The sequence below is a fragment of the Choloepus didactylus genome, chromosome 5, assembly GCF_015220235.1.
Source record: "Choloepus didactylus isolate mChoDid1 chromosome 5, mChoDid1.pri, whole genome shotgun sequence".
NCBI classification, from domain to species: domain Eukaryota; kingdom Metazoa; phylum Chordata; class Mammalia; order Pilosa; family Megalonychidae; genus Choloepus; species Choloepus didactylus.
Window position 1 is genome coordinate 38171094 of NC_051311.1, and position 15879 is coordinate 38186972.

At 45.1% G+C, this 15879-nt stretch overlaps 1 protein-coding gene across 1 annotated transcript in view; it reads left to right on the forward strand.

Annotated features, from left to right (window-relative positions):
- Window positions 1-6913: 6913 nt before the first annotated feature.
- Window positions 6914-15879, forward strand: part of GBX1 (gastrulation brain homeobox 1) — a 29495-nt gene continuing 20529 nt past the window's right edge. Inside the window, exon 1 of the mRNA XM_037837621.1 lies at window positions 6914-7466. Within this exon, the coding sequence (XP_037693549.1) occupies window positions 6929-7466 (538 nt within the window). The 5' untranslated portion in view covers window positions 6914-6928. The remainder of the gene's footprint in view (window positions 7467-15879) is intronic.

Genomic DNA, 15879 nt, shown 5'->3' on the forward strand with positions numbered 1-15879 from the left:
ATCCGTTACCAAAACATTTCCATCATTCCAAATAGGAATCCTTAACTTCCCATTCCCTATCCCACCCTATGCCCTGGTAACTTATATTCTGTTTTCTGTTTCAAATCAGTGAGATCATACAATAGTTATCCTTTTATGTCTGGCTTATTTTACTCAACATGATGTCTTTCGTGGTCATCCATGTTGTTGCATATTTCAGGACTTCATTCCTTTTTATGGCTGAATAGTATTCCATTGTATGTATATACATTTTGTTTATCCATTCTTGGGTTGATGGAAACTTGGTTTGTTTCCACCTTTTGGCAAATATGAATGCTGCCACTACGAACATTGGTGTACAAACATCTATTCAATCCCTGCTTTCAATTCTTTTGGGTATATACTTGGTAGTGGGATTGCAGGGTCAAATGGTAATTCTATACTTAGCTTTCTGAGGAACTGCCAAACTGTCCTCCACAGTGGCTGCACCATTTTACATTGTCACCAGCAATGAATGAGTGTTCCTATTTCTCCACATCCTCTGCAACACTTGTTATTTTTCATTTTTTTATAGCAGCCATTCTAACTGGTGTGAAATGGTATCTCATTGTGGTTTTGACTTAGGTTTTAAAAGATCATTCGGCTGCTGAATGGCTTGGGGGAGGGTATTCTAGTTTGCTAATGCTGCCAGAATGTAAAACACCAGAGATGGATTGGCTTTTATAAAAGGGGATTTATTTGGTTACACAGTTACAGTCTTAAGGCCATAAAGTGTCCAAGGTAATACATCAGCAATCGGTACCTTCACTGGAGGATGGCCAATGGCATCCGGAAAACCTCTGTTAGCTGGGAAGGCATGTGGCTGGCATCTGCTCCAAAGTTCTGGTTTCAAAATGGCTTTCTCCCAGGACTTTCCTCTCTAGGCTGCAGTTCCTCAAAAATGTCACTCTTAGTTGCACTTGGGGTATTTGTCCTCTCTTAGCTTCTCCAGAGCAAGAGTCTGCTTTCAACAGCTGTCTTCAAACTGTCTCTCATCTGCAGCTCCTGTGCTTTCTTCAAAGTGTCCCTCTTGGCTGTAGCTCCTCTTCAAAATGTCACTCACAGCTACACTGAGTTCCTTCTGTTTGTCAGCTCATATATATGGCTCCAGTGATTTAATTTAGACCCACCCTGATGGGTGGAGTAACACCTCCATGGAAATTATCCAATCAGAGTCATCACCCACAGTTGGGTGGGGTGCACCTCCATGAAAACTCTCAAAGGATTCCAATCTAATCAGCACTAAAATGTCTGCCCCACAAGATTGCATCAAAGAATATGGCTTTTTCTGGGGGACATAATACATTCAAACCAGCACAGAGGGGAAGGAGATATAGAATCTGAGAGACTAGTTAGGAAACTACTGCAGTAGTCTAGATAAGAGCTAGGATAGTAATAGGGGAGATTTAGGATCCTTCTTGGAGAATTGATGGGACTTGCTCAGGGAGTGGATGTGGGGGGCTGAAGGAGAGAATAACGCAGGATGTCTCTCAGTTTTTGGGTTTGAGCAACTAGATGGATGGTGGTGCTGATTATTAAGATGGGGAAGATGAGAATGGAGCAAGGGGGGTTCAAAAGGTCTATTTGGGGTGTATTAAATTTGAAATGCCTACTAGACATCTCAAAGGGGGTGTGATGAGATCATTTGGATATATGAACCTGGGGTTCAGCGGCAAGGGCAGGTTTGGGGATATACGTGTGGGAATCGTTGGTATGTGAAAAATGTTTAAAGCTCTGTTCTAAGAGAATCCTGATTCTCAAGGAGATGGCTTTCCTGAGAGAGTAGTCTTATTTATGATTTTGATGTAAATTTAATTTAATCCCATCCAAATAATTTATTCTGTGCTCCCTGAGTCCCAGCTTTTAGGTACTTAATATACCACTGTGAATGAGATACCTTCCTGCCCTCAGTGAATTTTCAATCTAGTCTGCAAAACGACTGTGGGAACAACTAGTTACAACACAAGGAACAATCAAACGAATGCAAAATAAATGTAGGAGCATGAGCTGAGGGCATTAAGAGGAAGTAGGGGAATGGGGGCAGGGATCTGGGAAGACTTCACAGAAGCAGGGATTGATTCTCCTAAAGTTGTAAGAATGAGGGAGATTTCTGACCTGTCTGGAGAGTACTGGATCCTCATGGGATGCCTTTTTAAGGGAGGGGAGGAGAGAGTGAGGAAAGGCGGTGTGGAGTGGTCAATATGGAGAGGCTACTGCCTACCTTCACGAGTTCTCCTCTTAGCGGGGACGTGTTAAGCAAGGTCCTTTTTGGGGTTAGACTTCCAGACACACTTGCAAGCCCGGGAGCTTCCTCCTCAGCCTCCTAGCTGTCGGTCCCGCGGGCCCAGAACCTCTCCCCGGTAATTGCTTTCCGTAATGTGTTTCCTCCAAACCAATTTCACGCCTCCGTGAGGACTCCGCCCTGCACTGGAGGCACGGACCTCCCCACCAACAACCTATCCGCATGTAAACGCGTATGCCCCTACGTACAGCACACATTTAACACAACAGATACACTGGGTTCAAGTACCCGGACACGAGAAGCATACATGTACCCACACACATACACACTAGACTTTAAGACATTCGTGTACAATCCCCACCCAACCAGTGCACTCCCAGTTAAGTACCCAGAAGCGCCACAGCGCACTCGCTCTTGGACCGCTCACCTGGTCCTTTGCCTTTGCCCTCGGCGCGTCTCCTGGACTAACACCAGGGGGCGCTGCAGCACTCCGCGTCTCTTTCCCGATGGCTAGCTACACTTGCGCACTGCTGCCACGAGAGGGTGCCCGCGGACAGAGAGGACTCTCCCGCCAAAAAGTGGAGTTGGAGGTATAGATCTCTGTTGGCTTTGATTTGAAAAGACTTCGTTCTTTATTAGCACTCTACGTGCTGGTTTCCATTCCATGAAGTGGAAGCCAGGTGATGGGGTTCGGGAGATAGGCACGAGCAGAGAGGGTAGATGCAAATTAAAATTCCTCCGTCAGGAGCATTTCCCAAACCGGTGGGGTGGTGAGAATGGGACAAGTCAGAGCATGAAGACAACCAAAGAAGCGCTTTTAGAATTCCATTTTAGACCATGAGATGAGGTTCTTTCCCACAATGGTCCTGTTCATGGATTCAGTAGGAAAAAAACACAGAGTTCTCTCCTGGTAAAGAAAGAAGCTAACTGGTAGAGAAGCAGCCATGGCTTCTGTCCCTGGCCTTGGTACTGATGGGAAAGCAAGAAGCAATTTTTGGAGGGCTGCTGATTTAGGGGAATATACATTTCTTTCATTCTTGGCCGCTCTACTCCTTTGTCCATTTAATGCAGCAGGAACTCATTTTGAAAGGTGTTTCCTCATATTCACGTCATCCTGGCAGCAGCTCTTTGACTAGACAGAGTAGGTATTAATAACCCTGTCTTACAGATGGAGAAGTTAAGTCAAAGAGGGGCCAATGTCACATTGCCCAATAAGGGGTCAGAAAAGGAACTTGATTCTAAGTCTTTTTATTCCAGATCCAGTGCTTTTTCCATTTTGCCATGCTGCCTCAGTTCCACACTCCATGAAAGGGGCAGTCAAAGGACACTAAGTATGTGAGGGCTTTTATCCCAATTTAGCTACTGAATGTCAAGGACTGGGCAGAATGCACACTTCATGATCTCAGCATGGCAAAGGCATGTATAGTAACAGATTTAGGATATAAATGGATTATGAAATACACTGTATAACAAACATAACCCATATTAGATCAATACAGTGTCACTGAGGTTTCCTTTGCCTCAGTTCAGAGTTGGTAGCCCACTGGGATGTGTTGGCACCAAGGTTTAAGCCTGTACTCTCTGTTGCAGCTCGAGCAGAGAATCTCACAGTACTAAGTATAATTCTGGCAATAAGCTCTTGGCTTGAGCTGGATAACATACATCTTCAAGAGTAGAAGGGTCTTTAACCTTGAATCCTTACAATATATGTTTGACTCTGTCCCATTAGAGAGTAACAGGCTTATTAAAGTGGCATTTTTCTGGGGGAGGCAGGGAACTGGTGGGAGTGAGAGGTATTGCTATATAACCTTTTAAGCTTTTTGATTTTTACTATATGATTTTATTAACTATGCAAAAAAAAAAACAACAACGAATGAACGAACAATTTATAAAATGACTTTTTTCATGCCTTATTTGATTGGTGCTGTGACTGACTACTCAACAGTTTTAATTTCACTTATTGTAGGCCAAAGTTCCCTCAATAATTTATCAAGTCAATAAGCCTCTGTTATGGATCCAACACCATAAAGCCATTGAACTAAGTACAGTAGTTGACCTCTTACTGTTTAAGTACACTTCTTTTTTTTGTCAAGTCCAACTTGTTTATTCAGTCAGCTAATCTTTTCTTTATCCATCTCTAATTTTTTCTTTATCTGTCCTTTTCTAAGTAACGTACACTTTTGAAGTATGGGCTTCTGCATTGTACTGTGAAGTGCTTGGTTAATTCAACAAAAGATTGTTCTGAAGAATGTCTTTAGACAGAGATGTCTTTAGTGTCTCAGTAGTGAGTTGGGTTCCCAGAACTAAGTTAAGGCTCCTCTTTCTCCATGGCAACATCCTCCCACCAGACTCCTCTCTTCGAAGTTTCACTGGCTTTAATGTAGAACCCAAGATAGATGAGGACTGCATGAAAATGATACTTTCCTCTCCTCTCACCTCACTGATGAATTGTCAATCAAGGCATACTGAAAGAAAGCTTCCTTCCTGGGTACCACCCTCTTCCTCAGTTCCACTCTAGTGACAGTGTCTTCCAGGGTGCTGATGCTTAATAAATCAGTGGTGTCCACTAGGCCAACTCCTGATTTGAACAAATATTACAGAGATCCAGAGTTGCCTCCTGTCCTGCCCTGTCTTGGCTCTGACACTCTGGGACTTGTTGGCTTAGGCTTTCCTCCTCACCTGAATCAAATAATCTCCCCTATCTAGATCGCATCTTCCTAAACTTGCCTGGCTTTGATATTCTTGATTTTTAACCAGCTCCACCCTAATAACAGTTTCTTAGTGACCAGAAGACCTCACTTACCTGGCCAGGCTTGTTCTAGATCCTGAAGCTCAGCTTCTTGTTCTACTCACTATTGTCTCTGTCTTGCCTGTCTTAAGTCTCGTTCTTGCCAGCTGACCTGAAGCTCCTATCAAGCCAAAGTGCCCATGACTTTTTTGCCTCTGGATTGACAACTCTACTGCTGGGAATCAGGAGGAGGGGGAGGGTAAAAGGCGCCACCACTTCGGTTCTTAAGAACCGGGGAGGTGAGCAGAGTCATCCGCAATTAGCGGATAATTAGCGCTGCTGACCCTCGGGGCTCATCAGTGCTCCTGGGGCCGGCCCCCAGCAATCAGCCAGGGCAGGTCGAGAGTGTCAGGCCCGGTATGAATAGGGCTCATCAGCGCGCTGAAGCCAGGGAGCCAATCAGGGAAATTAATAGCAGAAGAGAGGGAGAGAGCGAGGGAGGGAGACAGAACACACAGACAGACAGAAGACAGACAGACAAGAGATACAGATATAGGCGAGAAAAGAGGGGGGAAAAAAACAAAAACAATAAGACAGACCGGGATGGAGAATAAGAGATGGGAAAGAGTTTAATCAAAAAGAGAAGAGTAGGGATAGAAACGGGGGTAGGAACGGGGGAAATCGTGGGAGGAAGGAAAAGGATGTAAAGGATGGGAGGAAGATGGAAGGGAATGGTGAGAAGCATGGTAAGTACTTGGCATAGTGTGGACACTCGAGGAAATTACCCACAGAGGCGAGTACAAGGGAACAAGGAGTTGGCGATGGAGGAGGGAATGTGGAAGGAGAAGAGCCAATGTCAAGAGAACAGAGAACAGGGGAGAGAATGCGAATGGGGTGGAGAAGAAATGACAGAGGAGGAAAAGGGACTCGAGAAGAGTGGCCCTCGCGGCGACGTGGAGCTGGCGGAGCGGCGCCCCCTGCAGTCTCCGCGCCCTCGCTACCCGCAGTCGGGTTTCCGCGGCAGGGCGGCGGACCGGGCAGCGGCTCGAGTGTGCGGTGGGTGGCGGAGGCTCTCTGTCCCGCCAACCGCGCCAGGACTTGTTCTTGGGCCCCGCCGCGTCGTGCACTCCAGGGCCCCGGAGGGCGGCGTCGGGGGGCGGGTCGCGGCCGCGTGGTCCCACCAAGGGCGGCGGCCGGCGGGGTGGGGTTCGCGTCCTTGTTGTTCAGCCGCTCCCGCCCTCCTGCCTCCCACCTGGCCTCGCCCGCCCCTACCAGCGCTCCTGCCCGCACGCCGTCGCCGCGTCCCCCGCTCTTCCCGCGGCGCCCTGTCCGGCACCGTCCGCTGCCCGCGCGCCCTCCGAGCCCTGGCCGAGCCCGGGGCGAGTGGGTGCGAGGGTGGGGGTGGGGTGGGTGGAGGGAGTGGGACCGTCACAGCAGCTGCCACCGCCTTTTCGTCCGCCGCAAACTTTCACAAAGCGGCGGTGTCCGGCCTCATCAATCTCCATTAATAATAGTTGGTTGGGCCGCAGGGGGCGGGTCGAGGGCGGGCGGGGTCCCGGGGGCCGGGCCGACCGAGCCGCTGGGAACGGGCTCTGCGGAGGGAGCGGGAGCCGGGCGGCGGCGGCGGCGGGCGGGCGGAGGGAGGAAGTGAAGCGTAATTTGAGGAAGATGGATGAGTCCGGAGGGCGACACCCCCAGCCCGCCCGCTCGCCCGCCCCCTCCCTCCTTATGAGAGAGAGTGAGCGCGGCGCCGGAGCCACACTGCGCCGAGCCCGCTCCTCGCCGCCACCTCCGGTCCGGGAGCGAGGGAGGGAGCCCGCTCCGCGCCGGGCGCCGCAACCCCGGGGCGCCGGGCTTCCGAGCCGCGGCGCGAAGCCGCTGGAGCTCGAGCGCGGGGCGCCTAAGAGGAGCGCCCCGGGGCGGCCGCAGTTCCGGGCACGATGCAGAGACCCGGAGGCGGCGGCGCCCCCGGGGGCAGTGGCGGGGGCAACGGCGGGGGCCAAGGCACTGCCTTCTCCATCGACTCCTTGATCGGGCCGCCCCCGCCGCGCTCTGGCCACTTACTCTACACTGGCTACCCCATGTTCATGCCCTACCGGCCGCTGGTGCTGCCGCAAGCGCTGGCCCCAGCGCCGTTGCCCGCGGGCCTCCCGCCCCTCGCCCCACTGGCCTCTTTCGCCGGCCGCCTTACCAACACCTTCTGCGCGGGGCTGGGCCAGGCCGTGCCCTCAATGGTGGCGCTGACCACAGCGCTGCCCAGCTTCACGGAGCCTCCCGACGCCTTCTACGGGCCCCCAGAGCTCGCCGCCGCTGCTGCCGCCGCCGCCGCCACTGCCACCCGAAACAACCCCGAACTAGGCGCCCGGCGCCCGGAGGGCGGCCTGGAACCCGACGAGCTGCTGCCCGCGCGAGAAAAAGTGGCAGAACCCCCACCGCCCCCGCCTGCGCACTTCTCAGAGACTTTCCCAAGTCTGACCGGTAAGTGCTGTGGGCCCGCATGGGCGCCGTGCGCAAGCCGCGTTCACCTGGAAACCCCAGTCAGGAGCCTCACTCAGAATCTCGGCACCTGCCTGGAACCCGGGAGTCCCAGACTCACAGTTCGAAGGTTCTGCGGAACCCGCTGCGAATTCCGTTCCAAACACAGCACCTTTCGATCCCAGAACGCCTCCACCCTGCTCTGTCTCCAGAGCGCCTGAGGCCTCATCAAAGACTTCCCATACTCCTTTCCAAATGAATGCCTTTCCTCCCAGCATCCTAACCCTTGAAACCCCAGTCCCCACGTCTCTTTTTCAGAATTGCTTCATTTTTCTCCACTGCCGGGAGTAGAGAAGCTGCAAGAGGGGGATTCCTGGGGACACCAGCAAGATCCAAGGATGAGGGGTTGGGGCAAATGAGTCTTTCCAGCCTGGTCTCGGCTCTCTGCTGTCAGTTCTGTAAGGGAAGGCATATTCTGGCTTCTAAGAAGATTGCACTGACCCAAAATGCCCAGAGGGCGGGGTGGATGGGCTCTGTTGATGCAAGAGCAAAGGGAGGGTCTTAAAGTGGTGGTGTTGGTGCCTTCCCCTGGTAGTAGAGATCACTTCTGGGTTGGCAGAACTAGAGCTAAGCCTTGAAGAATTGAATAGATGACTTAAGGGAACATCAAGCTAGCAGGGGGCCTGGCATCCACTGGTCCTAGACTAGCCTCTAGGAGGCTGCAAGACTAAAGATCTGGTTGGGTTGGCTGTGACTCAAAGGCCTGGAGTGGAGAATCCAGAAGAGATTCTGGACCCAGTAAGATTCAACTCAGAGATAATTAAGTAGCCTTGGATTCTCCATGGGAGGGTACCCTCTTGATAGAGGCAGGGTGTATTATGCTGAACCCTGTTATAGCAATTCACTTACAGCCCTCTTGACCTTCTTATTAGTCCCTAACCCCTAGAAGCCAGAAGAGCTTTCTCCTATCCAGGGACAGATCAAGATTTTATACAATTTGGTAGATCCTAATTTAGAAAAATAAGGACCGCTTGCAATTGTGGGGTCTCTGAAACTTAAACTTTAGAATCAGGAGGAACTTGCCTCTGCTCATCACCTCATCATACAACTTAGCAGTTAGAAGTGACCCAGGAGGATTGGGGACTGACTATCAGAGAGGAGAGGAAGATCCTAGAGTCTTTGTTCGTTGCCTAGAGAGGCAATTCTGGGCCCTTCCTGCAATTTTCCAAAGCGCTAATCACTCTTCCAGACCCCAAGAGTCTGCTCTGGGGACTGTCTTCCATTTATTTTCCCCTTTAGCCCTGGGCATGTTGGTTTTGGGGATTCAACTGTTATTTCATTTTTTTTACCTGGTTGGGCAAGGAGGTCTAGTAACTGAAGTCAGAGCAGCAACTCCCAGGGAGGCTCAAAAGGAAATGATAGAGCAGCAGCTGGAAGGTGGAAGGAAATATCCACAAGATAAACGGGCCCTGGGGGTGAGGAAGTAGTCACTGACAGAATGATCTTGGAAAGAAAGGATCGGTAGGATTTTTAGAATCGGATGATTTTAAGGCAGACAAGAGAGCAAGGCAAGCCATCAGTGAGAAGACTCTGGAAGCAACAGGACCAGTAGAACTGGAGGAGGACACAGACACTCCTGGGAAAGGGGTGAGCTAGAGGGGGCAAGGGGAGACACCCACAGTGGAGGGAAACTGAGGGGAAATAATCCAAATCATGAGAGAACAAGCAATTTATCCTACCCCTTCAGGTTCTGCTCAGTTCTTATTTTGACCTATATATATATATAAGTTGTTCTTTTCTGAAGCATGCAGAACATCGTAAAACCAGACATTAAGAGAGGAATAAACAGAGAAACAGTAGAGAATTATTGAGGAGAGATGAATAGAGGGAAGAACCAAGGAAAGAGCTATGTTCTGAGAATATTCAAAGAGAGAACATGACTTGGTTATGAAGGAAGGCGAGGACTGTCTATTGGAGGAGACGTGTACAAGGGATTTCTATACCGGGCTAAATGAAGAGGGAACACCTCCTCTGGACCAGAAGTGAATGAGGGAAAGAGTTCTGTCTTGACAGGATTGGGAGGGAGCTAAATAAAAATACTGGGAAACAGGAAAAAAGTTTCTACACTAGTAGTCATTTTTCTTTAAAGGTTTTTCAATGCTGGGAATGATAGGAAACTAGAATCTATATTCCTGGAATGATGAAGGATAGATTTTCATCATCTGAGGATAATGGTGAAACGACATAGAGAGAGAGAGAGAGAGAGAGAGAGAGAGAGGGAGAGAGGGAGAGAAGAGAGTAGAGAAGAGAAGGAAAGGGAGGGGAGGGGAGGGAGAGACTTGTGTTGTTCTTGGAGTAAAGGCAAAGACTTTCTTTGCTAAGAATGATGGAAAGGAGACTTTTACAGAGAAGGAATTTCGAGAGAGTGCTGGAGTGAAGGTAATAATGCATACTGGGAATAGATACAAATAAAACGTTCATAGTGGGGCTGCTGGGGCCAAGTGATAATGAGGAAAGATATCAGTACACAAGTCAGGAGAGAATAATGAGTGAGAGGTTTTATCTGTGACTGCTGTTTCTCATCACTCTCAGGACAAACTCTCTCCCAACTTCCTCTCCAGACCACTGACATTCACCTTCCCAGTCTTGAAATGTTCCTGAAATAGTTGAGGAAAGAAAGCAAATCTAGAAATGTTAGAGAGAAAATCAGTTTGGGGAGTGATGATGTACAACCCATGCTCTAAATGGTTGGAAAATGAATACTCTGTTCTGGGAATTGTATTAGAGTATTTGGTGTGTAATAAGAGTTCTCTGCTGAGAATAATGGGACTGAAACCTCACTATTAAAAAAGTTTGGAGAAAAAATGCTGTCTTTAAAATGCCAGAGGAAAAATTGCTATCCTAGTGTGAATGGGTGACATTTTTCTGAAGTTATTTTAAATTTACATTTGTTTAGTGCTTTATAATTTACTAGCCCTCTTAAATGAAATTTTAGTGGTTAGGCCAATTTGGAGAATGATGAGTAAAGTTCTTTTTGTTGAGAATTATACACTTTTAAAAAATTTTTTTGCTGAGAGTTAAGACACATATTACTGTCTACTGGATTGATGAAAAAAAAAACAAAACTTTCTTACTAAATTTGCAGGGGGGAGAAATTATATTAGCAGGTGAAAAGGAATGCTGTGTACAGATATAATGGGGTAGAGAAGGTACTAGGAATGATAGATTGAAAAGACTTATAGGAATTTGGGGAGTTGTGGAGATAATTGGGGAATCTTGCTAGGAAGGATAAAAGAGGAGAGAATTTTGATTTACTGTGGACAATTTAAAAGTACAAATCAATAGATGAGCCCAGAATGGTGCTGTCTAATAGAAATATAATGAAGCCACATATGTAATTTAAAAAATTGTAGTTGCTGCATTATAAGGGTAAAAAGAAATGTGAAATGAATTTTAATAATATATTTAATTTAATTTAATGTGTCCAAAATATTGCCATTTTAATAGTCAAAAAAATTGAGATAGTTTATATCCCTTTTATGTACTAAGTCTTTGAAATCCAGTGTGTATTTTATATTTACAGCACATCTCAATTCAGAGAAGCCTCATTTCAAATAGCCACTAACCCCATAAGACTAGTGGCCACCATATTCATCATTTCAGATCTAGAAACTTGTAAGGACAGAGTCGTGTGAAAGTGATGGGGAGAAAAGAGCTTTGAATTGGTATAGATAGTGGAGTCCTCATATATCAGGAAGAGAACAGTAAACTCTAAATGGCAGGGAAAATAACTCTGCTTTGGGTGGGATGGGGCCAAAATAGGTTTATTGTGTGTGTATGTGTGTGTGAGCTCTGACTGAGTGTAGTAGAAACTAACTTGTAAAGTGAAAAATGTGGTACAGATCCATATCACAGATATGATGGGTGAAGAGGATGCTATTCCTGGGCGGAATGATGAAAAGAGGTGTCCACCTGGAGAAATGCAGATGAAAACTTTAAATTGGGGTTGTTTAAACAACGATTTCATCCAGGGAGAAAAGGGCTGAATTGCTTGAAAACAAAAGCCTAACAAATGAACGATGGTTGGTGCTCTGTATATAATTGTTGGATAGGTGATAAAACGTAGTGAAAGATTCATATGAGACTTAATGCCAGTATTGGACATGGTGAAGAAAGGAAGACATTTGTAGCTGGGGTGATACAGAATATAAGAGAATATGATGGGACAAACCTGGGAGATATCATTGTAATATTACTTAAGAAAGCCTAAACAGAAAAAGATTTGGTAATTTCTGAATAGAGATTGGCAAAGATAATGAAAACCATACAAGAATTCCAGGGAAACGTTCTAGGAGCAGGATGTTTGAGTGTCGGTTTATAACCTGAGCACCAGAATGTAGCTAGAGAACATTTTAGGTGACCATTAATTAATTTCTGAGTAGGTATGACTGTCAGGATATAGTTACTTATGAGAGAAAAACAGGAAATGATAATGTGAAATAGAATCAGAGGCTTTTGTTGTTAGAAACAGAAGGGAGATTTTTCCTGGAAGTGATGGAAACCCAGAGTATGTTTTCCTAGAACTTTTGAGGAAGAACATACGTGAGAGTGATTGTTATGCTGTCATCTATAGAAAGGCAGATATTACAGTAACTTAATGTGATTAAAGGAACGTTTTCTTAAGAGTTGGGACACATGGATTCAAATCTCGACTTTGCCACTTATAAGCAGGGTAACTCTTGGCAAGTCAGTTTCAATTCAGCTAACATTTTTTGTTATAAAATCTGTTATAAGATTAGTCTGGTCAAGACACTCAGGGAGATTCAAAGTCATGTAACTTCTTTAAACTTCAGTTTCCTCATCTATAAAACAAAAATTTTGGTTCAGATGATTTCTCATATTCCTTTCAATTCCATAGAATAAAAGCTTATTTCTTACCCTAAAAGTTTAAAGTTGGGTATTTAACCTGAGTGGGTACCTGGAGGCCTCTTGCCAGGGAAATTTGTTGATTTGGATGGGGAGAAAAATTACATCTTTTAATTTTACTAACTTCTAAATAAAAATTGGCATTTCCTTTAGTTATGAGTGTCAGCAAAAAAAACCATAGTAATTGCAGGAGTGCCTGTGATTTTTGTCACCAATAGAAATAAGATATCTTCATATAATTTGCAGTTTTTGAATAGGTCTTCTTTAAAGAATTACAAATAAACATGATTATATCACAAATTCATTTTTAAATATTTGATAACTATTTTTTCATAGAATTGATTTCTGATATAATCCTATGTATTTTATTTTATGCATCTAAAAGCATTCTTCTGAGAAAGGGTACATAGGCTTCATCAGACTATCAAAGGAGTACACGGCACAAAAAGGGTTAAGAAACTATGGTTGAGAAATGACAAGAGGAAAAATTTTTTTTGGAGGATTGGAACCAGGTACTGAGATGACAGTGAAGGTAACACTTGGGAGGGTTGGGAGAGAGAAGGAATCTCCGCAGTGACATATGTAAATATGGAGATACATATTACACATGATTAGGAGGAGACTGATTAAGGAGTAAATTCTTAGACTGAGAGTGATGGGCATGAATAGTCTTACTGGTAATAATGGGAAAGAGGCAATAATTGGAATAATGAGGGAGAAATATTTTAATTGGAAAGGAGGGGGAATGTAGTATTATGAGGAAAGTGCTTTGCATTGAGATTAATGCTACAGTAGGAAGCTACAGACAAGTATTTTGCCTTGGAAATCACGTGGGAGAAGGATCTTTGTGGTGAAACTGCTTTGGAATTAGGAAATAGAAACGCAAGAAGTAATGGAGTCAATGTACAAAGAAAGAGAGACTGAAATAGGAAAGGTGAGAAGCAAAGAGTTAGGTGGGAGAGAACTTTTATCTAGAGGGAATGGGGAAGGGTCTCTAGGCTAGGATCAGGGAGAGAAAACCTTGTTTTACAAATAATGGGAAGGATGGAGCGCTCTATTTCAGATGGTAATGTGCAAGGTCTCTAATGGGGAGGAAGAGGGTGAAAGAAGTCTGTTCTAGAAGTGGTAGGGAACAGTTTGGGATTTTATTAGAATTATGATGATACTGGTGTAAAGTTTTCAACTTAGAATAATGTGGAAGAGATATGGGTGGGCTAGGAGTAATTGGGAGAAAGGGTGAGGAGGGGACGAGATGCTTGGGTTTGTTGCGGTAGAAGAGAGACCTATACAGGTCAAAATAAGTTGTAGTAAGAAGAGACAACACTGTACTGCAAGGAGTTATGAGGTTATGTTCTCACTGGCCATCATGGAAGAGAAAGGAATAATCTTCAAATGATGGAATGAAAGATCTATATTAGAAGAAGGGAGCCTATAGGAAGTAATGGAGATCAGTGTTATGATGAAAAAGCACAGTGTCAGAAATGAAGGCTAGGAGAAACAGGAAAATACTTCTGAACTGGGAGTAATGGGAGAAGGACTTCCTGACTGTGAATTATGGAGAAGATGTATTAAAAGGAAGTAATTGAGAAGATGGAACCCTGTATTGGTAGCAATAGGAAGAGAAGTGATGCAGAAATGTACTAGAAAGAGTAAGGAAGACGTCGTTACCTTGAGAGTGAAGGTGAGAAGCACTTTTCCCTGGAATGGCTGATGACGATTCTATAAATGATGCTTTGATACTACAAGTGTGTAACTGAGTGATCTTAGCCAAATCACACCTTTCTATGTCTTAGCTTCCTTATCTGCAAAATTAGAGGTTTGAATTAGGTGTTCTCTGAGGTCACTGCCTGCTCTACAATCCTGTTTTTATCAATAAGGATACCTTTATTAATGAATTGTCTCTTTTAAAAACATAAAAGATATCTTGAGCAATGGGGTGGGGGGTGGGGGAGGAAATCCTATCCATTTTGGAGCTGACCTGTCAGCTGAGGCGGAAAAGGCATTCTGGGATATGTGCTCCTGAGGTTAAATCAAGGCCAGGCTTCAGGATTGAAATGGCTTTGCGGCTTTCCGTTCTGAGTTTGGGGAGGTTATGTACAACCTTCATATTGAGGAGACAGAAAAACGTTTGATGAAGGTGGGAGGAGGTCTTGTCTAGGCCAAAAAATCAGTGGATCAATTGTGATGGACTCTACCTGGTGAGGAAGGAAGCAGTGCCCTGACAGGGAGTGAGAAAAAGAAAATTTATACTGTGGAATCAATTCCTTGGACTCCTATATTATTTCTATGTCTGGTAATAGTATTTATGATAGGGCGATATTAGAATTCAGTCTCTCTTAAAATTAAACATTAACAAAGGAGTTGTAGTATAGCACGGAGGAAAAGAGCATGGGCTTTGTCTAACAAATCTGGGTACAAATCTTGGCTCTGCTACTTACTTTCTGATTTGTTTCCTCTTCAGTAAAACAAGGGCAACAGTACTACCTCACAGAATTGTTTTAAGGATTAAATGAAAAAATACTTGTACAGCATCCTGAAAGTAATATAAGAAATTACTGCTATTGTCATTATACTGGAAATGGATGGGGAACTTTCCCAGGAATTAAGTTGGGAAAGAACTCTCTACTAGGAATCCTGTAGGATAGATGACACTATCTGTACTGATAAGGATAAAAATATTTCTGGGAGTGGTGATAGGGATGATTTATATAGGGAATGCCAGAACATTGTACTGAAACTAATAGGGCTAAATTTTGTCTTTGGCTCTTTCTACCTTCTTTTGGTTTCCCTTCCTCACATTTTGGCCTCCTCTATAGATCCCAAGGCTGCCCAAGGCCCCTTTGCCATGCCTTCCTTGGGTCTGTTCTCCTTTTTTTCCCCATTAAAAAAAATACCTCTCCTTCCTCTTTTTGCCTCATCAAAATTCCAATTCCATCATTTGTCTGATCACAACTGGATGTTAGGAGCAAAGCCACTAGCTTAAAGGAATTCACACTCAGGTGGATTAAGGAGAGTTTTAAAAATCCAAATTAACTTCAAGGTGATGGAATTCTAGGTGGTGGTACTATGAATGATTTCAGGTAATATGGGGACATTATTTTGGATGGGAGCATTGTGGGAGAGAGGTGGAAAGGCTTACTTTCCCTAGAGTTATGAGCTTATTGTCACTTCTAGTTAGAGCATTGTATTTAGTCAGAACTCTTTGGGTTGCAAGTGATAGTAGCTCAACTCCAATTTAAGCTAAAATGGGAATTTATTGATTCACAGAACTGTGAATTATAGGAGTGGATCCAGAAATGCAAACAGTGTTGTCAGGTCTTTCTTTCTTGCTCTTGACTAGCTGGCTTCTCACTCTGTCTAAAGCCTCGTCTTCTCCTTAAGACATCTTCCTTCGTTTAGTGAGCCTTAGTGGAGGGTGCAAGCATAAAGAGCTCTAAACTTTTCTAATCCCAGGTTAGGGCCCCAGTGGATTCTAGTGTATATAAGACTC